Genomic DNA, 27,708 nt, shown 5'->3' with positions numbered 1-27,708 from the left:
GAAAAATGGCACCAGCAATAAAAACCTAGAAAATATTTTTAGAATACTTTGAATTAAATAGATGATATTGAAAAACTAAGATTTTAAAATGCGTTTAGAAAATAAGATTTATTAACTGTTTAATACATTTAACGAGGCCGAGTACAGGACGAGTACGCATGCTTTCGCGCAGCGTTTCATTTGTATTGTGACGTCATCATGTTGCTTGGTTGACGCAATTGCGTGATAGTTTCAACTGCAGATATTCAGCAAAATTTGTTGAAAATAGCTCGTCTGATGCGTAAAACTGATATTAAATTGTGGAATTAACATAGATGTTTCCAAGTATAAGCTTTATTTGGGTTCGGGTCAAAAACGTGAAGAGGGTTCAGCACGCCTAGCCCTCTGTCACGTTTTCGTAACCCGGCTAAATATAGCTTAATTCATATATTTCAAGACAGTATCCATGTATTTTATATTATTGACCCTTAATATGTGATGTTATATATATATCTATTTATTACCTAAATATGTCTGAATGTTTTAATAGCGAGCGCAGCTCGCCGGCGCGCAGCGCCGGCTAGCGAAGCGAGCTCTAAGAACCAGTGTGCGCGGGAAAAAGAACGAGCTAAACCTACAGTTCATCAAACAAATTTTTTTGTCTACGTCCCATAATGCTCTCTAATGTTTTCACCCGTGGTGCTAAGCCAAAAATGGCCGACTTTTAACTCGTAATTTACGGTGACTTAAAGTTTGAAGACACGTTTTGAGTACCGCATATGCTTTGGCGAGACTCAGAAGATTTGTTACATGCTTCCATACCTTCGTATTGAGTCGAAAGTATGGAAGCATGTAACAAATCTTCTGAGTCTCTTAAAAATGGGAAATTACACACCAAAAAACAGGTACCGGGCTCTCTCTCTCTCTCTCTCTCTCTCTCTCTCTCTCTCTCTCTGGGTAGGGGGTTGCGCTGTATGTATCATAACCATTAAAATTAGTACCTTTGGCATACTTATTGTAGAGCAATACTCTCTCAAAAATTCTTTGACGTTCGTTGATACCTAAATAAAACTATAAGTTGACAATGATGCAAGGTATGTGTAATTCTTGCTGCGCTCGCCAGATAAGACCCCTGGAACAAACCAGGAGGTAAAAGGGTTTCTTTTATTTGACCATTTGATGCCTTTTAGCAATAACTTTAATATGTAGAACAAAAAAAGAAATCCCTTGGGCAAAAGTTAAAAAAAATATTTAAAAAAAATGTGCAAAATTGATACATTTCAAGCAAAATCCCATTGGGTCTCATGTTAAAAATTAACAAACTTTGAGATGACTCTTTAAACAAACGGTGTGGTCTTATTTTGTTTTATATTAAAATAATAATTAAATCAGCAGAAATTCATATAAAAAATTTCATTCAAAAATCTAGTGCAGAACAAATTAGACCCGGCCTCGTTAAACTCATTTAATATTTTTATATATATTTTTTCCATTTGTCGTAATCACAAAAAGCATTCATCTAATCTCATAAATGTCACATAATTTTTTTTCGGACTTAAATTACATTCAATTTATTTAATAAATTTCCATGCATTTACCTTTGATCGATGTCACCAATCCAGTCACAACCAGTACAAAGATACACTGATGCTGAAATTCGGCCGTCATTGTTTACCATTAAGTCGGGAGCTTTGTGTGTCTTAGCTCTTTCTTTTTCTCTATCAGATCCTTTTAAACAGCTTGAATTGTCTTGTCAACCTGTTTTGTTTGTGAATATGAATGCTTACAAAATTGATGTTTTTCCAAGCGTGGGCGTAGTCGCGTCACCAATGGTTACATTAGGTTGTCCGCAGTACACTAGTCATAAATCTGCATCGACATATTTCATAAGGCAGCTGAACTCCCAAAAATTATCATCACCAGCAATTCTTGACTCTAATTCAGAATCAGTCTATTTTATTGCATAAAAAACGAGTAATATCATTTTAATCAGTAATTTCAAAGGCCATATCTTCATTTAATGTTAAATGAAACTAAAACTATTTAAACGTAGACTGCATTTTCATCGGTAATATTGTATTTATGATTTATTTTGTGTTTACGCTTAGTATTGCAAAATCAGAAAGTCTTGGCCTCTGGTAATTCAATAAATGTAAAACGACATGGCTACCTTCTGAACCCGCATTAATCACTAATAAAACATGTTATCGTTTTATTTACATACATCCTTCTTTAGCAAAATTGGTCGTTAAAAGTAAGCAAAATTAACTAAACAACTGTTAATGTGCATCAGTACGTAAGATTATAGAATAAGCCCAATAGCCTTCTACTTCTAGGAATTCGAGTTTGACATCGTCATGATTATTTCATGCAGTCCGTGATTTTTTGTCGGTTCGTGATGCATTAAATATTACTGCAGAGGTGTGTACAAACAACAAAATATAAAGAGATATCTCGCATTAGTTTTGCTTTTTTTGTTTGTTTTTTTTGTTTTGTTTTGTTTGTTTTTGGGGTTATTTTTTTTTTTGCTTTTTTTTTCTTTTTTTTAAAGGAAACATGGAGCGCACGCTTTCTCGTGTAACTAATCGCGATCGCTAAACCGGAAGTTCTGGACAGTTTAGAGCTGCAAAATTTTCCTCAGTGGCAAAATATGCATAATAAGGATCAGTGTCATGATTTCAAAAGGGGGGGGGGAGGTAAGAATGAAAGTAAGGGGTTCTAGGAGGGGGGTTCCGCTATGCATTCATTGCATGTGTTACTGTCGTGATATAAGGATTATGAATAAAGCTATTGGAGTTTAAATCAATGATCTACATTTTTGATTTTAAAAAAGATGAAGACCTTGTGCAATGGTTAATATTAAATAGACCTCCTGTAGACCTCCTGTATGAAACAAGGGTCTGTTAAGCTTTCAGCTTATGACTTCTATATGACAACTATTGTGTATACAATACAGTATCTTTTGTATATCCATATGATAGGTCTCACATTTGCCGTTAAAAACAATATTGACATAGACTATGAAACATGTATCAAAATATAGACATGTGGCTATTTAGTTGCACGTTATTTTTATAGTACATCTACCTGTATAAATGGAACATCTACAATCCATTCGGAATCTATATTGAACTACTACCATACTGCATGAAGTACCGATATCTGTACATAACTCTCCTCAAGAGAGGACTCTTTGTTTGCTGCCACTATACTACAAGTGGTGACCGTATCTATTGGTCAGCTTCAGATAGAGTAGTGCTATAAAATACCCTCACAAAGCCGAAAAGTGTTATGTTATAGATTATGTTTCAATAGACGAAGGTTGGTAATGATATCTTTATTGTTAGGTATATACTTCTAAATAAACAAACTTTAAGTAGTCCTCTATCAAGGATATTCTCAGTCCCATTAAATATCATTTAGATATGCATCACCTATTTCGGTTGGAGAGAAAAATGTTCTAAATATATAGGCCTACTGGTTTAAATTAGTATCGGACAGTAAGGTAGTTTTATTTGTTAATGTTTTGTACATTACATAGCGACACTCCAAACGCAAAACGTGATGCGACTCAAAATACCACCAAACGCCTATATATCATTGAAGATTACTCCTCACCCAAGCTCGACATGATAGCTTGTATAGAATGCCCATTCAAACGTAAACTATCATTATTATTTATTGTTTGCATCAAGTATTAAGGTGACAATATTTTGTACTATAAACAACATTTAGTATATAATCAGTAATCAACAGTGTTGAATTCCGCAAACTCATCACTCATACTTAGTAGTTCATCATGACTAATACTTTGCTTGGCTGTTACTTTCTTGCCCATCAAATTCGGCGGTTTACATCTTGAATTCAACGGTTATCAATACATGGTATCATATTTCACAAACATTTATATGTACTTTCAATAAGTAATTAAACAAAAGCACTACATGATCAATGTTTTTGCAATAATCTTCATTGTTTAAAGAAACAAATGAAAATGTTCCTGACCAATTTGATGTTTGAAATTAAATTCAAGTTCATGGATGTCAACTATTATGCAGATGTGATTTTATGGTATCCCGCTCGATGTTCTTGTATCAAGAATTTCTAGAAAAGAATATCATTGAAATCTGTAGACAGAACATACTTAAAAATACAAAGATGATGGTATATTAGTGTCATCCCGCCGAGTTTTGACCCATTCAATTTGACTTTTTTTTTTTTTACCTTAAATGCAATTTCAGTCTGATTAAAATTTGTTGCCAGTATTTTTGATCAAGCAAACTTATTTATTCAGATATTGTTTCTAATTATGCACAATGGTCACACTAAATAGAGGAAATACGAAAAAAATATCTACGAAGCTGTATACTTTTTTAGTTACCATTTTACGCTAAACATGGACAATTTCTATAAGAGTTACAATTTTGATTTGAGATAGAAAGAATTTTGAATATCAAGAATTTTATAAGATATATTGCTTTATTCTCGCAAAATTTGGCTTAAAAAATTTCAAAAAGTTCTTATATATTTACATGATTTTATGTCAAACGTCTATCACTCAAAATTTAAATTTGTACATGTCATACAGAGCTTACCATATTTCAAATCTATCAAATGTTAAAAGTGTGAATAATGAATAAAGTATAATAAAAAGGAAAAGATATTGAAAATTCATAAAATTGCTTGTTTCTGTCATTTTTGTCTTAAAATAAACCTTCCGCACGAAAAAATAGTTTCTTGAATTAAATTGGATTTTATGAATGTTGTGTAATTATGAAAAAATAATATTTCTATGATGATTAAATATTAAAATCATATTCGTTTAAAATAAATTGATCATCTGCACAAATGAAATTAAAACGTAAGAGGTGAGATACCTTATGCAGCTTATATTGTAACATAAAATAAATGTAATTGTTATATTCTGTAGTATACTATGCAGAAAATCACCAGTAATTGTTATATTAGATCATCCGAAAAATGACCAGTCAATATTATTTAATTATTGACCGGCTAGGAATAATATCTAGAAATATTCCCATTACCTAAATTTATCGACTCTGATGTGCATTTACAAAACCGTTTTAACCAGCTTTTAAATTGCTGTTTTAAAACTTCTTGTCGACTTATCACAAAGCAAAGTAAAGGTAATGCTTTACGTGACTCATGTAATGGTAATGTAATGCATTATCTTAAGAAAATTTAGAAATTTTTGGGATGGGGATCGAGATATGTATATTTGTGTGTAAGCGTGTGTGTATGAACGTCATGTTGTGTTTATCGTCTGTACTACCAAATACCAGTTTACCTCACTATTTCACTACAATTAAACAACAGGTAAATTTATAACTTAGCAACCTTGTATTTGTCTACTGTCTCAATGTGTTCAATTGAATACAAAGAGTTATATATTTACAACCAAAAGTCTGTCAATTATCCGTGACATCTATTTTCTGTTTTTCTTTAATTGTGGTAATTTTTCTTTTTGTGATTGTTAGAAATGGTTGATCTCATAAGAATAGCGTCTGTAAATTGTCAGGGCATAGCTACTAGCTCAAAAAGACAAGATGTACTTAATTACTACAACAAGAGGCTAATTGGCCTTAACGTCACCTGAGTAGCATATAACCCATACACAAGCTTGTCGAGGAGCCTCACATATGCATGGAATTAGTTTTCATTCTGGAGTAGAAGAATTCTAAATCTAATGACGACCACCTCGCTGCCTGAACTCTTTCAAAAAGAATTATGAAACCTATAATATTGGCAAAAAACTTAAAGATCTGGTCTATAAAATCATGAGTTCAGTTTTCCTTTCAGGTGTGTGGGAGAACAGAAGATAATTTTTAAACATTATATGCATTAGCACCCATACATCCATTTTGACCCTGCCCTAGAGTCAAAACCCATACTTCAGGGGACATGAAATTTAAAATTTTAGTAGAGGACTTCCTGGTAAACATAATTATGAAGTCAGTTTTTCATACAGATGTGTGAGAATAAAGAAGAAAATTTTATGCATTAACACTATATTGCCTCCCCATGTCATGAACCCCTGACCCAGGGGCCATGAATTTCACAATTTTGGTAGAGGAGTTAGTGGACATCATAACCATGTATCCAGTTTTTTGCCCACCTGTGTGGGAGTAAAGAAGAAGATTTTTTAAGATTTAATATATTTTCACTATATGGCCATATTGGCCCAACCCTAGAGCCCGAACCCCTTACACAGGGGTCATGAATTTTACAATTCTGTTAGAAGGCTTCATGGAAATTATAATCGTGCATTTAGTTTTTAACAAATATATTTGGGAGTATAGAAAAATATTTTCTAAGATTCAATACATTTTTACTGTATGGCCATATTGGCCCCACCCCAGAGCCAGAACCCCTGACCCAGGGGCCATGAATTTCACAATTTTTGTAGAGGGCTTCATGGACATCATAACCATGCAAGCAGTATTTTCCTAACCTGTGTTGAAGAAGAGAAGATGATTTTTGAAAATTTGGCTTTTTTTGCACATTTGGCCGCACTTGTGGTGCCCCTGTGCTGGTAGAGCCATGTATTTCACAATTTAGTTTAATTTCCTCTTACCATGGAGATGCCTCATATCAAAAATGGTAACAAATGGACATGTAGCTTTTTAAGATGAAGTTAAAAAGGTAAAATTGTTAACGCACGACGCATGACGACGGCCGAAAACGGATAGCAATAGACCTAAAAAACAAGGCTACTTTTTATTGTGTTTACAAGATACCCATTTTACACCTGATATTGAGTCACTTATTGAAACTCAGTGGGGCTATAAATGTATTTTCAATTCATTTAAGTCAAATTCTAGGGGTGTCAGTCTGTTTTTTAATAACAATTTTGAGTTTAAAATACACAATGAAATGAGGGACGATGATGGAAACTTATTGGCTAGTGATACTACCATTAAAGACAATCATGTTACTTTGATAAATATGTATGGCCCAAATGCAGATAATCCGGGTTTTTATGAAAAAGTTGGAGATACTTTTTTTAATTAAGACAATGATTATTTTATATTATGCAGGGATTTTAATCTTGTTCTGAACCCAGATTTGGATACATTCAATTATTGTAACGTTAATAACACAAAGGCCAGAGAAAAGGTATTAGATATTATGACAGATCTTCAGTTAGTTGATTACTTTAAGATTTCAGAAGAATCTATACATGGCGGAAAAAAATCCTCTTAAGCAAAGTCGCTTGGACTACATTTTAATATCAGAAAGTTTAACAAATATGGTAAAGAGTTCTCGACAAAGCCTGTGTGTAGATCATTCAGCTGTGGTTTTATAGCTGAAATTTAATCAATTTTCAAGAGGGCATGCCCTCTGAAAGTTCTAACAGATCAAATTTGAAAAAGTGAAAAAAAAACCCATATTTTTAAAGTACAAAATCAGTATTTACAAGATAACAATCAAAATAATTTTCAAAATCACAGCTTATTTCTTGAAGTTCATCTCATGAAAATTCGCAGCATCACTATCTCATATTAATCATACAAGAAAAAAGAGAAAGATAAATTAAGAAAGATAAAGAGAAAGATAACGAATATTGTTTATAGATTCAGATTTTTGTATGATTTCATCAAGCAGTTTGCCTTTCAAATTTTCTTAAATATTTTAGTATCATATTTATGTAAATTCCAATAAAAATCATACAAACTTCATTCATGATTATTTTGTTTTTCATTTTCAAACTTTATAACATTTCACTTTCATTAGAGTTTTAAAATAGATATGTTTTAAATTTTGACATATAAGGGGTTATCTGGAAGCAGACTGATATTTTAAAAATTCTCTTAAAAATGAGGTCTATTATTGTTGAATACTGTGCATATTATTAGTAACAAATGCATGCAACAAAAATCTCCTACACTTATGTAGTGTAGAGATCCACCTTGAATGTCTCCTCCCACCGCATCCGGAACACCTCGGGCCTTTCAAAGAAAAACACCTCGGAAATGAAGCATTAATATACTCAAAAATGGGGGTTATCCGGTTGGAAGTGTGATAAGGCGGAAGTCAGCAATAGTACGAGGGTCAATCAAAAAATACGAAGACTTTTGTCATAGCAATGTTACTTAACGTCATATCATTACTAAATTTGGTAGACATAATTTAACAACAGTTTCAAACAATTTGCAAGAAAAAAAGTTAATAAATTCCTTTATTTCTAAGAATTATTTAGAATCTAATCCTGCAAAAATGAGGTCACGGCGCACGGTCAAAATTTGTGTTATGTCAACAATAAACCATATAATGTTGAAAGTAATATCTCTATAAATTGGGCTTAAAATCAAATAATATTGAAACCTTCAATTAAGTTTTGTCTCGGTATTGTATGTTCCAAATAAAGACGGGATATATTGTTTTGTCGAACAGATATTAGTAACTAATGACAGATAGTCCTCTTTAGAATTGACTAAAAACATCGACGTCGCCGGACGTCACGGCGCAACGAGAGGTACAAACAAAATGGATTTAACCCAGGAAAAAGCCGACACAAGCTGTGAAAATGATCAATGGTGCAAAAAATAAGTCAACAATTATTTGCAAGTTTGTGTTTAACTGTAAAATATTTTGTGGGAGTCGTGGTAATTGTATTTTGAATATAAAACAGTCCGAAAGAGAGTAGAATATCTGTAAATATTTGTTAAAAAAATAAGTAACGTCAACCGACGTTCAGGGTTATTGTTACAGTAAACCAAGAGATAGACGGTTAGAAAATGAAAACTTTGAAGAACTAACTTATGATTCTCGAACAAATGTGTGCAAATAAGATGTTAAGTGGTTCAGTGCAATTTTAAATTGTAAGAAGAGAGGCACAAGAGACTAAGCGTGATATAAAGATGGGGTTTATCTAAAAACTGTGTGTGTTTAATATTGACGTCATGTTTTGAACGTTACCGTGCGCCGTGGTGACAAAACATGTTGTTTTTAAAAAGGGGTAACAAAAATACCGTTTCATCAAATGGACTAAAACTTCGCACATCAATAACATAAGTGTTGGTGCACAGATTAATCTGATAGTGTTGACTTTAATGAAAAATATATGATAGACAGTCGCATTGTTTTCGTATTTTTTGATTGACCCTCGTAATTTGCTGAAAAAATAGATACATTCATTAAGTCCTTTTTTCTATAATTGTTTTTGTTTTGAATACAATAAAAGCAATTTTATACTTTTGAATCGCTTAATTAAAGAGATAAAAGTATAATTGACATAGGATCGTGTAAATTGCAAAAACGAAACCAAAACCAAAACAAAACTAATGCACGTGGAAAATTCAATATGACCGATTTCTTAACTGCTCTCAAAACTGCCACAAATATTTACAGCGACATCGAACTAAAGAAGGAAAAGAAGGAAGCGCTTGAGTATGTGTACCAAGGTAGAGACTGTATTGCTGTTTTACCTACTGGTTTTGGGAAGAGTGTGATTTTTCACCTTATCCCCTACCTGTTCCAACGATATCGGCCCTAATGGAGGACCAGCTTCTGTCCTTGAGTGAAATGAACATAAGTGCATGTTCTCTTACAATGGATGGCTCTTTCTTTAACATTGTTTCCAGGGAAGGTGATAAATGTATAAAACCTGTAAACATGGAGCATTTCAATATGGCAGATTTTACGCTAGTTTATGTCCATCCAGAGACAGTGACAACAAATAGCAAACTTACGAGAATGTTACTTACAAAGAAAATTCAACAACAAGTATGCTGTGTTGTAATTGATGAAGTGCACATGGTTTCAGAATGGTAAGTTTTTCAAACAATTTCAATTGATCATGATAATTGTGTCATTGCTTCTTACTAACTTGGTGGGTTCAAATTGCTATCATGTCTCCTTTACACAATGTTATTGGAAGGAAGTAATAAGATTTAATAGTAAATATACCATGTCAGAGAATATGCAATTTGAGGTTATAATACCGAGGTCAAGATTAATGAACAATTAGTTAGAATAATGCCAATCTATTTTCTTCAATGCTGTCTTTTTTGGTGTATGAGTGTAACATTTTTTCAGGAGGGGGCATTTCAATGAGGCGGGAGGCAATTCCAAAGAAATGATAATTTTATTTTGGCCTCACATGAGGTTTCCACTCAGGTGAACTAAAACGCTAACTTTGAGCATACCAAAATAACCCAATATCTTGTATTTTTTCAGGGGTGACAGCTTCAGGCCATCTTTTAGCAAGCTTGGTGAATTGACAGCTATTTTTCCGAGGATACCCCATTTAGCACTAACTGCCACTGCAACCCCAAAGTGCATTGAACAACTATGTGACATTTTACAGCTACGAGATGTGAAACTAGTTACCAGCAATCCATATAGACCAAATATTTATTATGAGATAAGAACAAGACTTCCAAATGTGAAGAAATACGACAAGTATGATGACTTACTAAAGCCTCTTTGTACTGAACTTAAAAGTTTAAAAAGTGCATTACCTGTTACGATATGCTACATGAATAGCCTTGAGTCCCTGGCATACTGTTACCAGTTCACAGAGGAATTCCTTGGTGAAGATGCATATGACCCAGTGGAACGGGTACCCGAAAACCGCATATTCGCTATGTTTCACAAGGACTATATTACAAGGGTGAAGACTCATATTATAACGGAACTTAGAAAACCTGAAACTAAAATCCGTCTGATATTAGCAACTGTTGCTTTAGGCATGGGCCTAAATGCTCCAGGGTCAGCCATATTATGCATTTTAGACCACCAACTTCATTAGAGAAGTACATGCAGGAATCAGGGATAGCAGGAAGAGATGGACAGCCGAGCAGAGCAACACTGTACCTCAACAAAAGTGACATTGCTGCCAACCGACCAGGAATGACTGATGAAATGAGACGTTACTGTAAGAGTGATGACTTGTGCTTACGATTATTATTGGTGAAATATTTTGGCTTTGTTTGAAGGGGAAAAGAAAAACTGTTGTTCTAGTTGTAGAAATGATGAGTAGTTATTCATCAATGTTGTTAGATACTATACAATTATAATATTGTGTATTTTTGAATCAACATTCTCAAGTGAATATAGCACCTATTGACTAAATTTACAAGTCCAACATACTGTGGTTTCATCAATATTCGTTGAATACCAATTTTTGTTGATTTCGTTGTTAAGTTTATCCTTGAAATTAAATTTTCATTGAACTGCAATTTCTACTTATATTTTGTATTGATAGGGTCATTGGCCACGAATTTATGTATCCTTGAAACTGTGATTTTTACTTTATCCACGAAAATTGATACCCTTGAATATTAATGAAACCACAGTAGCTGTCAATTCATAGAATATATACATGTATTGTTTGTTTAAGTAACACAATGAAGAAAAGTATTTTGAGGATTAACTTTGTATTTTTTATCAACTTATAAATAACAATTTTTCAAATGAAAGTAGAAATTTTAAATATTGTTTTTGTGTCTATACATCACTCACTCAAAAGGAGAACCAGGATCATCACTATCACTATCGCCACCCTCGATATCACTAGTGTCTTCTTCTGTTTGGTCAGAAATCTGTCCCCTACGTAATCTTTGTGCCGTTCTTAGGACAACTTGATGAAATTTTTCCTTGTATACAGAATAGATAGGATTAGCATTTATTCCCTTGTATGATTGCAAACTTCTCCCTTGGTTACTAAATTGATCCAATTCCCTGGTTTTCTCTAACATTACCTTTAGGTCACTTTCCAGAGATCTTGATTTATGTGTTGTTCTGAGCTCATAGATCCCTGCTTCTTCATCAAAGTGATGGACCACAGATTCGATAACTGGTGCAGCTTTAGAGATTCCAACAAAAGGATTTTCTGTTTTATTGGAACCAAGTCCTCTGATAAGTTCTTTTAGAAGTTTTACTTGATTTTCTTTTTCCATGTCTGCTGGTTTGATTTTTCCAATTCGTCCACTTTTATTAATGAATGATGCAGCTCTCACTTTCATGGACATCTTTGTAGAAAGCAGGATTTATGTCTTCTGAATGTAATCAATGCATTCAACTAGATATTTTGATAGTTCTGAGTGACAGTAAAACAAAGGAATCATTGTTTTTAAACATACATTTGTTCTAAAAATATCACCTTCTTTGATGGCATCCATGAAATTTCAAATAAGAAATACATACTGTAGAAAACACATAGAGTAACTCTGAATGTCATCAGTTTCCTTGTTAATTCTTGTTGCAGATACTGTAACTCCATATGCAGTCAACTGAACCGATTTGCCAATTGTAAGCAAAGCAATAGGTATTTGTACAATGGTAATCCTACTTTCTTGTCCCTTGCGTAAATTCAATTTGGCATATCCGTTTTGTACAGGAGCTTGTATCAGTAATTCAGTGCTTTCAAGTCCAAAATCAGAGAAGACTTGTCATTCTCCAAATCCTGTAAAACAAGGATATACAGTGAAAACTGTTTATAATTGAAATGTTTAACTTACAATAATATATATGAGTACTTAGTAATTGAACAGTTTCAAACCATAATTTTATCTGATAGGTTTGTTATGGCTTGGTTTTTTATGCAGTTAAAAATACCGGTATGTGCAACATGAGCATGCACCACATAAATACTTGTAACATGAGACTCATAGGCCACATCACTCACCTGAATACTTTGGATAAAAAAAAGCAAATTTCAGTTCAGTGCTGATAAGTGGTCTCATCTCTCCCTTGGAAAAGGGGGGCATGATTTTAAACAAACCAAACTGAATCTACACGGAGTATGCTTCCATATTTTGACTAATCAGTGGCTTTAGAAAATTTTTAAAGTTTTTTTTCTTAGACATTTCATCATCTAGTGCAATCTACCTAGTTAAGCTGTTAAATCCACTTGCTACACTAACATCTAACAACATCCCATTGAGGGTCACGTCATAAGTCAAATTATGTCAACCAATCAAATTGTCGCCTACAAAAGTATTGTATATTTGCTGAAGTGAATAAGTATCCAGTTCTTCTGAATTTAACCTCGGACGTGACCCTCAATTGGATGTTGGTAGATGTTAATGTAGCGAGAATGCGAGTGGATCTTGCGTCTAATTTTTATAATATTACTTCTTATCCCAGGGAAGATGATTTTCTTAAATTTGAATCTACAATACACTACCTTAAAAAAATGAGGCTGCTGCTTCTTAATATGAATTATCAAGACAGAAATTTGTAATGATTTTTCCTATATATTTCTTTACATAACTTTGATTTAATAGTTTGGTCTTTCTTTACACCCATCTCCCATGGTCATGATTTGAAGTTCTAAGAAGAGAAGGACATGAAAAGTTTATGACAACAACTACAACAGACAAATTTTGATCAGAAGAGCATATTTCAGCCTTCACCTTTAGTGAGCTAAAACCTACAGTGAAATTAAAATTTGAATAATGGTATTTTGTAAGATAGAATGTCATATAGATTTAAATGTGCTACTTACCCAAAATCTAACTAATATTTTATCAAGGATTTTGTCCATTGTTTGATGAAATATCTTTTCACGTTTTTCTTTGTGGAGTAGGTTCACATTTGTTGGTAAATAACTTTCAGGAATCTCACTTGATTCTTCAGGCATGTCAAAATAATGCAGAGTAAATTCTCTGAAAAGTCCTTTTCCTACAGTTGTAACGAAGTCCTCAGCGGCAAACCTGCTTTTCCCTTTCCCATTTACATTGGAACAGTGCAGAATTATCTTATACCATGCCAAACTGCCTTCATCTCTTGATGACTTTAAGTTGAGAAATCGTTTACAGGTTTTCTACAAAGGAAAAGTTAAAAACAATTATTTTGGACCAAAAACTAGCTATAGAGGAGGTATTGACTCAATTTAACAATACTTCAAAATACAATCTCAGTAGCTATGATTGATTATACGATGTACACAATAAAAATAAAAATGATAAAAAGAAAACCAAACATGATCCTAATGGTATCAGAAAAAAAAGTTAAATTCAACTTATTATTTCCCCTGTAATTGAAGCTTCAAGGGCATACAATTTTTGCCCTGTCCATGAACTTTTCATCTTGACTTTGAAGTTTGTCCAAAGAAGTTTGATGATTGTTAAGCATAGATTCACTTGTCACCAAATGGTCCAATATTCCCTTCTTTCAAATGGAAGAAAAATATAGCCAATTTAATTGAAATAAATTACCTCTAGAAAATCCTGTAGTGTGTGAAAGAGGTCAACAATCATTGGAGATAGATGATCAAATCTTTCCAAACTGGTATGGGCACCAGACCTCAAAGCTTTAGCCCACTGGAGTCTCTCTCGCGTCAGTTGGTCCCCACCAACTGGTACCTTCATTTTGGGAAATTCTTCACCAAAAACAAATTAACATCAACATGATCAAATAAATTTGGTATTGAGTATCGATATCCTCTGCATACACTAAAATGTATGCATTAGATTTTAAATGACTTGTAATTACATGTGTTATTTTCATCAGACTTATTTTGCACTATTTTTTATTTAATTTTTTACAAAATAAATGTTTAATTAATATCATAAGATGACAAATCTACACCTTATTAATATTTTATAATTATTCTTTCAGATTGAATAATAGATTAATTCTTGAAAGCATACCAATAAATCATAATCTTAAAATTTCTGTTAGTTGTAACAAAAAAAAAACTTAAAAAAAATACAAACACTAACCAAGTAAAGAAGGTAAGAAAACAGAACTCAATAGCCAAGAACTGTATTGAACCTCGACCGGCTCGTGTATACCAATCCTCCAACTGATTAGTAAATGATGTTAATATATCAATGCAGTCAGAGTATGATGTCTCATTTTTTAAAAGTATTGGATTGAGGAAAGGAGTGGATTTCTGTGACATTTCCTCAGCAAGTTCATGCGGTATGTGGTCTGGGATGCACATTTTCATCCATGTAAATTTGTTGGAAAAAGCAACCATTTCTCTTGCTAAAATGATTTTCAAGCTTTCTCGATAAATTTTCTCCTCTTCTAGAGATGGCAGGAAGTTTTCAACTCTTACAGAATTGACATCACCGATGCTCTCTTTGTCACTGTACTTTGAAAGATCTATTCTGTCTGGGGGTAAAGTCTGAAGCAAAGAAATGAAAGTCTTTGGCTTTAACATTCATTCTGATTTCGTAGGTAGCCACTCGAAAGTCTAAGTTGTCCCCGTTCATCTTGCCACCCCTCCCACTTCTTAGACTCTGTACGATTTTTTCATCTCAGTATTTCCCCACGTCATCCATGAAATATTTTTTGGAACTAGTGGAAAGGGTGATGTGTGCTTTATTTAGTCTCAGAAGTAGCTGAAAAAAATTCCCCAAAAAACAAAATTAGTGATTCTTTTCAAAAAAGGACATACACATGTATAACAATTACGATCATGCCAATGTTTTAATATATTTAATTATATTAATTTTATCTTTATTTATGATTGTTTACATAAGGACCAAGACTCACCATATTATCCGCATAACTTCTGATAACAAGTGCTGTATACACTCTTTGTAATGTTGAGGACTGCTTGTTTCTACTCTGCATGATCATACCATACATGGTAGCCATTGTCACCTTTTCAGAAGGTGTAAGTTCACTTTCATCTCCAACACCCAAAAGTGTCTTGAACACTTCATATAAAAGTGAAACTTTTGTTTTGAACTCTCTCAAAGCTTTCTCAAACACAGCACCATTCAACAGCTCAAAGGAGTTCTTCTCTTGTAAAACAGTCTCACCTTTCCTATTAATTTCTTTTATAGAACAATCCAGTTTCTCCAAGAATGTTTTCAAATTAAAAGATTCTCTTGAACCAGAATTGTTTTTTATGCTAATTGAATTAGAAAAATCATCTTCAGGTAAGTCATGGTACGTCAAGTTTTTTTTGCCTTCTTATGATGATTTGTTGTACTACTTTGTGAATTTATGCACAGTTTTTCAACAGACCGTGTTATTTGCTCTGCCCTAGAAATCTTCTGAGTTTTATGTGGCCTTATCACACTTTCTGGGGTAGCTATTGGTAATCTTTTCCTTCGAATGCTTTCACAGAATTTTTCATGATTTAACAATGCAGTTTCTCTAAACATAGAATAGTTTAAAACAATTCTTGTGCTGCTCTCATAACGGAATAATATGTTCCGTCCGGTTTGGTTTTTTGTTTTATCGGTAATGGCAGCCATGAGCCTGGCCTGCTGTTTTTGTTTGCATCATTTTCTGGAATTCGGCCTATCTAAGGAGTAAGTTTTATTTTATTCATGTCAATTTATGTCCATTATAATCTTGTGTATCTAACGATGTCATGCAATATCTCTTACTTTGTTTAAATTCTGCAACTGCATTTTTTTTTGTAAGCGCGTGTTCGCAATATAGGATAGGCATAGGCCTGTTTAGCTAGCATGTTCTAGTCACACATTTATCTGTGTATATGTCGTCGGGTAAAGTTTAGTCATATAAAATTCAGTATTGTCACAGCTTAACTACTGCCATATTTTTGGAAATTGTTATATTAGACAAATTCTGACTTTTATTATTGTACTTTTCAGTTTTTCACCCTTTCACGAGGTCTGGAAGTAATAAAGCAGATATACATCACAGTGAAAAATCCTTTAATTCGGGCTATATCCTATGGATCTTCGCCAGACTAGGAAGATGACTGATCTTGGATTTCAGCAACATGAACAAAGTGTTTCAAACTTTACATCAAAGTTGTTAGACATTAAAAGAAACATCGACTCTATCATTGCTAATACGAAACATGTGGACTTAGCACAGGGTCAAAATATCATTGACAATATCCATAAGCACTTGGAGTATTACGAGCTTCTTAGTGACAAGTACATAACTTATTTAAGGGGTCACAGAACCGTTGAGAGTTCAAATGAAGAGGCCTCTCACAGACTAGTCCGCTCATCTCTATGTGACAAGACAGCAGCCTTTGTCAATCAGCTGCAGTCTGCACTGCCGAAGATGGAATCATCTAAGGCCCCATCGCTTGTTCCCTCAGTCATATCAGGAAAATCAGGATCGAGTCAACTTACTGCTGTCTAGATGCAACATTCTGCCAATGTTGAGAAAGCAAAAGCACGTTTGAAGTATGCTGCCGAGGAGGCTGAGCTCATCAAACAGGAAGCTGCCTTGAAAGCCAGCAGGAATTTGTTGACGGTGAAGCTTGAACTGGAAGAAGCTGAATCCGGGTTGAGTGCTATCTGTAAAGTGTTGGACTTTTCCCAGTCTGCCACAAAATCCGTGGAGAGTGATCATGGCAGTTACAAACCCTCTGTGTCATCCAAGTTTCATGTGCTTCGTTATATGGATGATAACAGAGATGATCGTACCCCCCCCCCCCCTTCCAGATGTTCCTTCTGAAGTGAACGTTCATGAACATGATAATGACAAATCTCTTCCTCAAAAACCTACACATACATGTACCAAGCCCTCCTTGTGTGCAACAGAAAATAAGACATATGAAACAAACCCAAGTGCCGTTTCATCCACTCCTAAGCAGAATCCGACTGAGGCCGCTGACTTGGCAAAATTAGTTGCCAAGAACCAGTTACTGCCTAGGAGACTCTGGAACTTTAGTGATGATTCTGGTGGATACCTGACATGGAAATACAGTTTCATGAATGTCATGAGTGAAATCAGTGCAACAACTCTGGAACACTTGGACCTGTTAGTGAATCACCTTGGACCAGAGTCCAAAATCCAAGCAGAAAATACCCGAGCAACAAATTCGCGGAACCCAGAGAAAGCAGTCAGTAATATTTGGGAGCGTCTAGATCGTGAATATGGTAGTGCAGAGACCATTGAACTGTCACTGAAGGAGCGCATTAGCATTTTTTCTGCTCTTTCAGATGGTGACCGCAAGAAATTTCTGGTCTTGTCTGATCTAGCTGCAGAAGTGGAATCAGTGAAGTGCGATCCTGTGTTTAGCACAGCATTTTCATAATACGACACATCCAGTGGCATCAACGAATTTGTACGTAAACTGCCAAAGCGTTTCCGTGAAAAGTTGGCTTCAGAATGTGACAGATATAAGATGAACAATCATGTTTCGTCAGTACCATTCTCTGTGTTTACGAAATTTCTGAGTGATCTCGCCCGTGTGCGCAACGATCCAAGTCTTCTGTTTGAGAGTTCCTCTACCCATACTGGCCATGGAGACACACACCCAGCTCAGCAGAGGAGCAAGAGTGGACTACGCAACGCTTATCATCAAATGGCTGTGTCAGCAAGGAAGACGGATGTTACGACAGATGTGAACTCTAACATTGTCAGTGTGGAATGCCCCATCCATGGAACTAGTTCAAGTCATTCGCTTAAAGACTGTATGAAATTCCGCGGAAAAACGTTCAAGGAACGCAAGGACTACCTTTTCAAGAACGGCTACTGTTTGAAGTGCTGTGGCTCAAGACGTCATCTTCGTAAAAACTGTAAAGAAAGTGTGAAATGTGACATGTGTGAATCTACAGAGCATGTTACAATCCTTCACCCTGAACCTGAGTCCAGAATTGAGCATGAGGGGGAGCAGCCTAGAGTGAGTCACGAGGGGGAGAGTCTCCATTTAGGCACCTACTGTACTGAAGTATGTGGAATTAAGTACAGCACCAGCAAGTCATGCGCAAAGATTGTACCAGTATATGTGTACCCAGTTGGTGAACAATACCTTGCGCGCAAGGTGTACTGCATGATAGATGACCAGAGCAACAAATCGTTAGCCACATCCGTCTTTTTTGATGCCTTTAGGGAGTGTGGTGGGCAAACTGAATATGTTTTATCTTCATGTGCCGGAAAGTTTGTTTCCTCAGGACGCAAGGTATCTGGATATTTCGTCCAATCGTTTGATGGATCATGTATTCTAAGTTTACCTTGTTTAATAGAGTGTAATGACATTCCGAACAATCGGCATGAAATGCCGTCTCCTGCAGTGGCAGATAACTATACGCACCTTCGTGACATTGCACCCTTCATACCGGATCTTGATGACGGTGCTGAAATTGAACTCCTGATCGGAAGGGATCTAGTCACTGCACACCACGTGTTGGATCAACGTGTTGGAGAAGAGGGGCTTCCTTATGGCCAGAAGTTACCCCTTGGTTGGGTTGTCATTGGAGATGTGTGTCTGGGCAAAGTGCATCAACCAGATGTGATAAGTGTAAATAAGACTTCAATCCTCATGAATGGAAGATCCACGCATTTACAGCCCTGTGAAAGTGAATTTATTGTGGAAGAGGAGCCTATCTTTCAACGTATACCAGGGGATGAGAAACCAGGGTTATCGATAGAAGATCGTAAGTTCCTACATATCATGGATGCTGGTTTCCAAAGAACGTCTGACGGCAAGTGGCAAGCTCCGTTACCCTTTCGCCATTGTAGACCTGTCTTACTTGACAACAGGTCACTCGCTCTTCGAAGAGCCAGATCATTGGACATTAGCTTGAGATGTAATCACCTCAAATATGAACAAGTTAAGGAATTCATGGAGAGACTACTCATGAACCAGCATGCTGAGTTAGCACCTGAGTTACCTATGTCAGTGGAGCGATGGTACCTACCTATGTTTGCAGTGTATCATCCCAAGAAACCAGACAGTGTGCGTATTGTATTCGATTCATCTGCCAAGTTTCAAGATGTGTCCTTGAACAGTGTTTTGTTTCAAGGCCCTGATTTGTGCAACAGCCTGCTTGGTGTCTTGCTAAGATTCCGAAGAGAAAAGATAGCAGTCAACATGGACGTTGAGCAGATGTTTCACAATTTCAAGGTCCCAGAAAACCAGCGTCGTTACTTACGATTCCTGTGGCACATTGACAGTGACTTAGACCAGCCATTGGTGGACTTTCAGATGACGGTTCACGTTTTCGGCAATAGCCCGTCACCGGCCGTGGCAACGTTTGGTCTCAGGAGGGCAGTTGAGGGATCCCCAGAAGATGTGAGGGATTTATTATGTAGCAACTTCTATGTGGATGATGGCCTTTTATCCTGCGCAACTGAAGAGGAGGCCATTAGCCTTGTGCATCGTACCAAGGAAGCACTACAAGATGGCGGAAACATTCGACTTCACAAGTTTTGCTCCAATAGCAGGAGAGTGTTAGATTTAGTTGCCCCAGAAGACCTGGCAAAGAACTTGAAAAACCTTGACTTTGTGTCGAATACCCTTCCAGTACAACGCAGCTTGGGATTGTTATGGATGGATGAATTTACCTTTAAAGTCAACACAGTAGAAAAAGCATACACTAGACGAGGCGTGTTGTCTACTATAAACAGTGTATATGACCCGATTGGCTTTGCCCAGCCTGTCGTCATCAGAGGCAAGTTACTGTTACGAGAGATGATGTCTGTGACGACAAATACGGACTGGGATGAACCGTTGCCTGCATTTCTGCATGATGAATGGTCATCATGGGTAGATTCCCTGAGTCACCTGGAAAGCTTGTGTGTGCCGAGGAGTTACAGCAGTTCCTTTTTCAATGCCACCAGACGTGAAGTGCTTGTGTTCTGTGATGCATCAAAGGACATTATTGCTGCTGTGCCATATCTCAAACTTCAGGAAAATGACACGTCAAGCATCAGTTTCTTGCTTGGAAAAGATAAGGTTGCCCCCGCCCATGGGCACACTATCCCTCGGCTCGAGCTGTGTGCGGCAGTTTTAGCAACCGAAATTGCCGAGATTGTGAGAGATCAGCTGAACATCCCACCACAGGACTTTCATTTCTTTTCGGACAGTCAGATAGTACTTGGATATATCTCAAACGAAAGTCGTAGATTCTATGTGTACGTGGGAAACAGAGTGGCACGCATTCGTCACTTCAGTATGCCAACCCAATGGAAGTTTGTTCAATCTGAACTTAATCCAGCAGACGTTGCGACCAGGCCTGTACACCCTTCTATGCTGCACGATACAAGCTGGATATGTGGACCAACCAGCCTGCTCAGTGCTCCAATTGAACACTTTGAATTAGTGGACCCAGGGTGTGATGTGGAAATTCGCCCGTTGTTAATCAGCAACAAGACAGACATATTAGATGTAGCACAGTCAAATCATGAGACAAAGTCACCAACTTGTCAGATAGAAGTATTCTCTGAGAGGTTCACTAGATTTTCCAAGTGGGACAGGCTTATACGTGCAGTCGCCCGTCTGAAATTTATGATTCGACAGTCTCAGAAAAACATTGACAACTTACCTGATAGTCCCAGTGATTCGGAACTCTTGAAGGAGAGTGAACGTTCCATCATTGCGTCAGTACAGAGAGATGTATTCAGCACAGAATTTCGATGCATTGAAAACTGCCTGGACATTCCACATTCTAGTACTATCAGATCTTTATGCCCAAAAATTGGTGCAGATGGACTGTTACGTGTTGGTGGACGGTTGAACAATGTGTCTGTTGATGTGCTAAACGATAACATGCGCAACCCTATTATCCTACCAAAGAACCATCATGTTAGTTATCTCATCATACGTCATTTACATCAGAAGGTATTCCATCAAGGTAGACTTTTTACAGAGGGAGCTGTACGTTCTGCCGGATTCTGGGTAGTGAAATCAAAACGGATGACCACTTCAGTGATAAGGACTTGTGTTGTATGTCGTAAACTTTGGGGACAGCCAGGATGGCAGCATATGGCGGATCTTCCAGAGGATCGTTTTGAACCGTGCCCCCCATTTTCGTATGTGGGAGTTGACACTTTTGGCCCATGGCTAGTTGTGCATCGTAAAACAAGGGGTGGAAGTTCAAATCAGAAACGTTGGGCGATATTGTTTACCTGCCTTGTAACTCGGGCTATTCATATTGAGGTCATCGATGAACTTACCAGTGCTGCATTCATAAATGCATTGAGACGTTTTATCGCAATTCGTGGTCAAGTCACACAATTCCGCTCCGACAGGGGAACGAACTTCGTCGGCGCTGTAAGCGATCTCTCCATAAATGCAGAATTCATCGAGAATGGTCCTGTTTCCAAGTTCCTGTCAGATTCCCGGATTGTGTGGAAATTCAACCCTCCTCACGCTCCACACGTGGGAGGAGCATGGGAGAGACTCATCGGTGTTTCAAAAAGAGTTTTGAATGCTATGTTACTTGATCACCAGCAAATAGACATCACACATGATGTACTGACCACATTGATGGCAGAAGTGTGTGCTATTGTTAACAATAGACCATTAACAGATGTTTCTAGTGATCCGGAAGCACCTACTCTACTTACCCCGTCGATGCTGTTGACAATGAAGACAAAACATGATGTTAAACCTTTCCCTTCATTTGGTTCCAAGGATGCCTTAAAATCTACCTGGAAACGTGTGCACGTGATGGCAGATGAATTCTGGCATAGATGGAAAACTGAGTACCTCCATAACCTACAATATCGCAGGAAGTGGCAGGGCCAAGCTGTGGATTTGAAACACGGAGACTTAGTTCAATTGATTGAAGATGATTCCCCGCGAAACGAGTGGCCCACTGGTATCATACAAAGAACATTCTCTAGCCAAGGCGGAAAGGTCCGCAAAGCTGAAGTTGCAGTTTTTAAGGACAATAAACGTGTCACTTATGTGAGACCAGTCACCCGACTCATAACCCTTTTGGAGACTGATTGACATTTTGTGTACTTATAATTTGAGTTTTGTTAAGTCAAGACTTGTGTACCGCTACATGAAGTTAGCTCAGTATATGTAGCATCGGATTATGTAATTACAGAAGTATGTAATGCAGAGTTAATTCTATCTTGTATATTTTTGGGAGCTAAGTGATTTCTGGTAGAAATCAGAGGGGGAGTGTGCTGCTCTCATAACGGAATAATATGTTCCGTCCGGTTTGGTTTTTTTGTTTTATCGGTAATGGCAGCCATGAGCCTGGCCTGCTGTTTTTGTTTGCATCATTTTCTGGAATTCGGCCTATCTAAGGAGTAAGTTTTATTTTATTCATGTCAATTTATGTCCATTATGATCTTGTGTATCTAACGATGTCATGCAATATCTCTTACTTTGTTTAAATTCTGCAACTGCATTGTTTTTTGTAAGCGCGTGTTCGCAATATAAGATAGGCATAGGCCTGTTTAGCTAGCATGTTCTAGTCACACATTTATCTGTGTATATGTCGTCGGGTAAAGTTTAGTCATATAAAATTCAGTATTGTCACAGCTTAACTACTGCCATATTTTTGGAAATTGTTATATTAGACAAATTCTGACTTTTATTATTGTACTTTTCAGTTTTTCACCCTCTCACGAGGTCATGAAGTAATAAAGCAGTTCTCACAAATGTACACCTCGCTGCTATTTTCAAAATCAGAGTAGTTGATACTTAAAATGTTTTCCAATTTTTCCACAAAGGAATCTTTGCAAGATTTATTTCCAAAAATATTTATTAGTCTTGTAGGTATTCCAAAGCATGTTACGCAATTTTTTGGATATAATATTTTGACTGGTGTTGTTTTCTTCTCCATACTGAAAAAAAGTTTCACAATTATGTAATAAATAACATAAAATTACTTCATAGGTACTTCATATAAATATATAAACAAACAAACAAGAAAATTCAATCTATGCAATTGTTAAAAAAATGACATTATAGCAGGAGCTTGTTCCAGGCGTGTTATTATTCTTTATTTTAATAAAAAAATACATATTAGGTAATTATAAGGTAGAGCTCCTGTGCTTTACACAGGTTGGGACCTACATGTATCGACCAAACAGGACATAATAGTCCGTTTGGGATATAAATATCCCAAGTTGGCTATAAATTTACAGTGCACAAAAATACAAAAAAATTAATTTGGCAATAAATAACATAAATCCGCATCAGGACACTTAGAACGGAATAACTTTTAGTTGAAAAGACCTGGTACAGCTAAATGGGGACACGTTTCAATTACTCATTAGAGAAAAGTGTGTGTTTACTAACTTCTATATTCTACATGTATGATAATTACGTTTTATTATTTGCATATATACATAAAAATATACATTAATTATTTACCTCTAGGCTTCTATCTGGAAAAGATAAACTAACCCATGCTCTAACAAATCCGCCATTTTTAAGTCACGTGAGGAACTACTTTCGGTCACATGGGTATATTCGTTTCCGAGGTGTTTTTCTGTGAAAGGCCCGAGGTGTTCCGGATGCTCCCACCGATTTAATAGACACAATTCAAGTAGGTTCAGTTCGATTTTTCCGGATTTAGATTATTTATAGGCATTTAAAAGTCCTCAATTTTGTAAACTTTATGCTCATTTTAGTAAATTTAAGCGTGCATATTAGTCAGAAGTATCCATCAGTGCTTAACTATTACGAGAAATAAGAAATTTGTTGATATTTTTTACATTAAAACGGCACTGAAAAAGGGTCTATTCTCTATAGCTTAAGAGCACTTGTTCTTTGTCTAATATTCTGTTCATCAAAGGAATACGGAAGATAACTCTAACTCAGTGCATTTAATATGAATTATCCCGAGAGTTCCGAATGTCAACATGGTGTGTAAATTCGAAGCGAGTAAAAAACGTTGGTGAAAAAGTGTTGAATTCTTCATTAAGTGGATAAACAAAATTAGATGAAAATTTGTTATTTTCAATGCAGCCTCATTAATTTTCTCCAAAATCGTTTTGAAGCGATTCTGCATTTTTTTTTTGCTACATTACGGGTATATGGGAGGCATCTTAACTGTGGTGAAGTTCTGTTCCGAAACACAGATAATTCTAACTAAGCAGAGTGTAGTGAAATTAATAGCATTATTGTAGTCTTAAAGCTTGGTTATGTAAATGTCAACAATACGGTGTGTCGATGTACCTATTTCGTAAATTATGTCCGATATCATAATTATGCAATGTCAACCCATTTACGCACGGGTCAAAATCTAGTACTCTTAATTTTTTAAAATTCATATAGCCAAAATTATTGGAGCGGCGGCCACCTCTGCCGCCCCTGCTCCAACATTTCTTCTTGAAACACTAATACATATGTAACGTACCGAGGTACAATGTACTTATACTGCCAGGGGAAGGGTTTGTGCCTGGTCTTTTCCAGGGTTTTGGGTGTACACTAGTAAGTCTTATAATATAATGATTTTCTATTGATTGTCAAAAATGATTGGTAAAGCCTAACCTTTCTTGGGTTAATAATAAACAAGTCATTTAAGGGAATCTAAAATATTTACAAACACGACAAGGGTATAATAAACATGGATATAATTGACACTGTGTGTGATGTACTGGTGTTGCCTTGTTCAGGTCGGACAGTACACACCCACAGTGACAATCCACTGAGGTCAAACATTTAGCTAAAATATTTACAAACACGACAAGGGTATAATGAACATGGATATAATTGACACTGTGTGTGATGTACTGGTGCTGGACAGTACACACCCACAGTGACAATCCACTGAGGTCAACCACTCAACTAAAAATGACTGACCGTCCTCAGATTACCGCATGTACTGTAGGCTGCCTTATTCAGGACGGACAGTATACATGGTAGCCCTTCAACCACTGTGCACACTGTAGGCTGTCTTATTCAGGACGGACAGTGGGCACAACGGCCTGGACGACTGATCAGCCACTAGAGAAAGGAACAATAGCTAGCCTCTCGGAGGAAAGCCTACTGTGACAGACTGACAGGCCAAAACGACTGCAATGCCACTCTTCAGTACCAAGACGACAACCTCTCAATAGCCTATCAAAAACACTTAACACCCTTACGAACGGACAAGCTCTGTATTGACACAATACCTTTTATTATTTGACTTCACTGAGTTTTTCTCTCTTCTGCTGATTCCCAACTAAGCAGCCGACAGATGATTTACCGTCGTATTTATACCCTTGTTTCACGTAAAAGAAAAACCCGTCCGGACCGAACCTAAAATATTACACATATATAACATTAAGGTGTTATCATTTGAATGAAAAACGACATTCAAGGAAAGGGGTGGCTTGACCACAGACACTCCCCCCTTTCGTCATCTACATCATTGCCAGATCAGATAGTCTAATAAATTAGTCAACAACAATTCTGTTTTTACATAAAAATTACTAATTTGTCTGAAGAAATAGCTAATTCGTCCGAACAAATCCTAATTCGTCCGAACAAGTAACTTATTTATTTCTCAGAACAAATCGTTATTCGTCCAAACAAATAACTTACTTGTGCGAACAAATAGCTAATTCGTCCGAACAAATCCTATATCGTCTGAAAAAATCTGATTTTTTTTTTCGTTTGGACCTCCTATGCCGCCGTATCCAACCTACAAGAGTCAATAAATGATTTAAGAAACTGAGTGATTTTTTTTCTCTTAATTCAGAAGATGCTTGTACCTTATCAATAAAATTTTCAATACCATGCTAGTTTTTGTTTTTACACTTTTAAAGAGTCTCTTACGTAGCTTGACCACTATTGGATAAACAATTTAAAAAAAAAAAACTCCTTATAAACATACATTTGACAATTACGTCGTGACAGAATTCCTATGTTTATACCATTACATGTATTCTGTTTTTGTACAAAAAATAATCGAAGAGTTTGGTAATTTCTATCAGATTGTAATTTGAAGGGCATTTAAAACATTTAAAATAAATGTACAATCCTTGAAAGAGTTTTAGTCCAGTATGAAATCACTCTACGGTATACAATTATATAAAAAAGAGAATCACATTTTTTGCCAAAACCAATACATAATTGCCAAGATATTCAATTTTTTGTTGATAAAGTTCCTGTTTTAAAAAATTTAAACGTTCAATAGCCTCAATGTTTTTATACTCCCACACTTTAGTATTATGACCATTGCTACCTTACTCCGACATTACAGCTGAAATGATACATCAACAATCTACCTGAGATATTTCATAGATGTGATGCAGAAAAATTCAAAATATGATGGCACTATTACTATGTGTGTTGGAATATTACAATAAGTTTTCATCCCAAAGAGGTTTGCTCCTCTCGTTTTGTGTAACTATTCAACGTCACATCTTATCTAAAAATGTTGCATCATATATTGATTGTTTTTGTATGTTTATATTTTACACTGCAAAATAGTAGTAAACCACATTGAATATAATTGTTAAAAGAAAAATATATTTTTACAGAGTTTAGTAAGGTACTATAATTTGTGCCGGAAGATTTTCAAGAAGCAAATGAACAATTTTCATAACTCAACAGTTTTTGTGTACTGTTAGTTTTGTCACTTTCAGGTCCATCTATTGCTGTGACATTGGATTCCAAGTCAAGTACTCCGATTTATTTACATTATGCACGTGTGGCGCAGAACAAATGCTACGCTTGGATGATGCATGAGTGCACATGCCAAAAACCTGCGCACGAACTCAAAACTTTCCAATATTCAGAGTTGGTAGGTCCTGGAAAATATATGCTGGATTTGCAAAAGGATTTTCAAATGGCCTTCATCTATTTGTGTATAGATGGCACCGTCACCTTCTATACATATATGCTCTTTGAAATGAGAGGCACAGCTGGTAACTTCTACCGTCAGTTCCTGAAGCCTTCCATTATCTGACGCGGGGAAGTCTACAACTGATACCTTAATTCACACATGTACTTGTAAAATGAATACGTACATATATTTACATTCCATATATTTTTTGGTTGTAAAATGTGTTAAACGCTAGGGCATTTATAACACTGTAATGCACAAAGGGTACTCAAAGGTTAAAATTACGAGTTTTATTATGTCAAAGTGCTGAATAAGCCTTGAGAAAAAAAAAGGTGAAAGATTT

The 27,708-nt window shown here is 35.9% G+C and overlaps 2 protein-coding genes across 2 annotated transcripts; both read left to right on the top strand.

Annotated features, from left to right (window-relative positions):
- The first annotated feature begins 9,282 nt into the window (after positions 1-9,282).
- On the top strand, positions 9,283-11,301 carry LOC109621141 (uncharacterized). The gene is given in 3 exon segments (XM_066089021.1): positions 9,283-9,770; positions 10,180-10,709; positions 10,712-11,301. Coding segments are annotated over 3 exon segments (1,032 nt in total). The 5' UTR covers positions 9,283-9,495; the 3' UTR covers positions 10,939-11,301.
- A 6,724-nt stretch (positions 11,302-18,025) lies between these two features.
- LOC136276419 (uncharacterized) lies at positions 18,026-22,579 on the top strand. The gene has a single exon (XM_066088319.1). The coding sequence runs from the start codon at positions 18,026-18,028 to the stop codon at positions 22,577-22,579; it is 4,554 nt and encodes a 1,517-aa protein (XP_065944391.1).
- Positions 22,580-27,708: the final 5,129 nt, after the last annotated feature.

Source organism: Magallana gigas, chromosome 6 (assembly GCF_963853765.1).
Source record: "Magallana gigas chromosome 6, xbMagGiga1.1, whole genome shotgun sequence".
Taxonomy (NCBI): domain Eukaryota; kingdom Metazoa; phylum Mollusca; class Bivalvia; order Ostreida; family Ostreidae; genus Magallana; species Magallana gigas.
Note: the sequence above shows the minus strand (reverse complement) of the source record. Positions and strands in the feature narration are given on the sequence as shown.

Coding starts and splice junctions, on each gene's coding strand:
- LOC136276419 (XM_066088319.1), top strand. CDS start 18,026: ATGAACAATCATGTTTCGTCAGTACCATTCTCTGTGTTTACGAAATTT.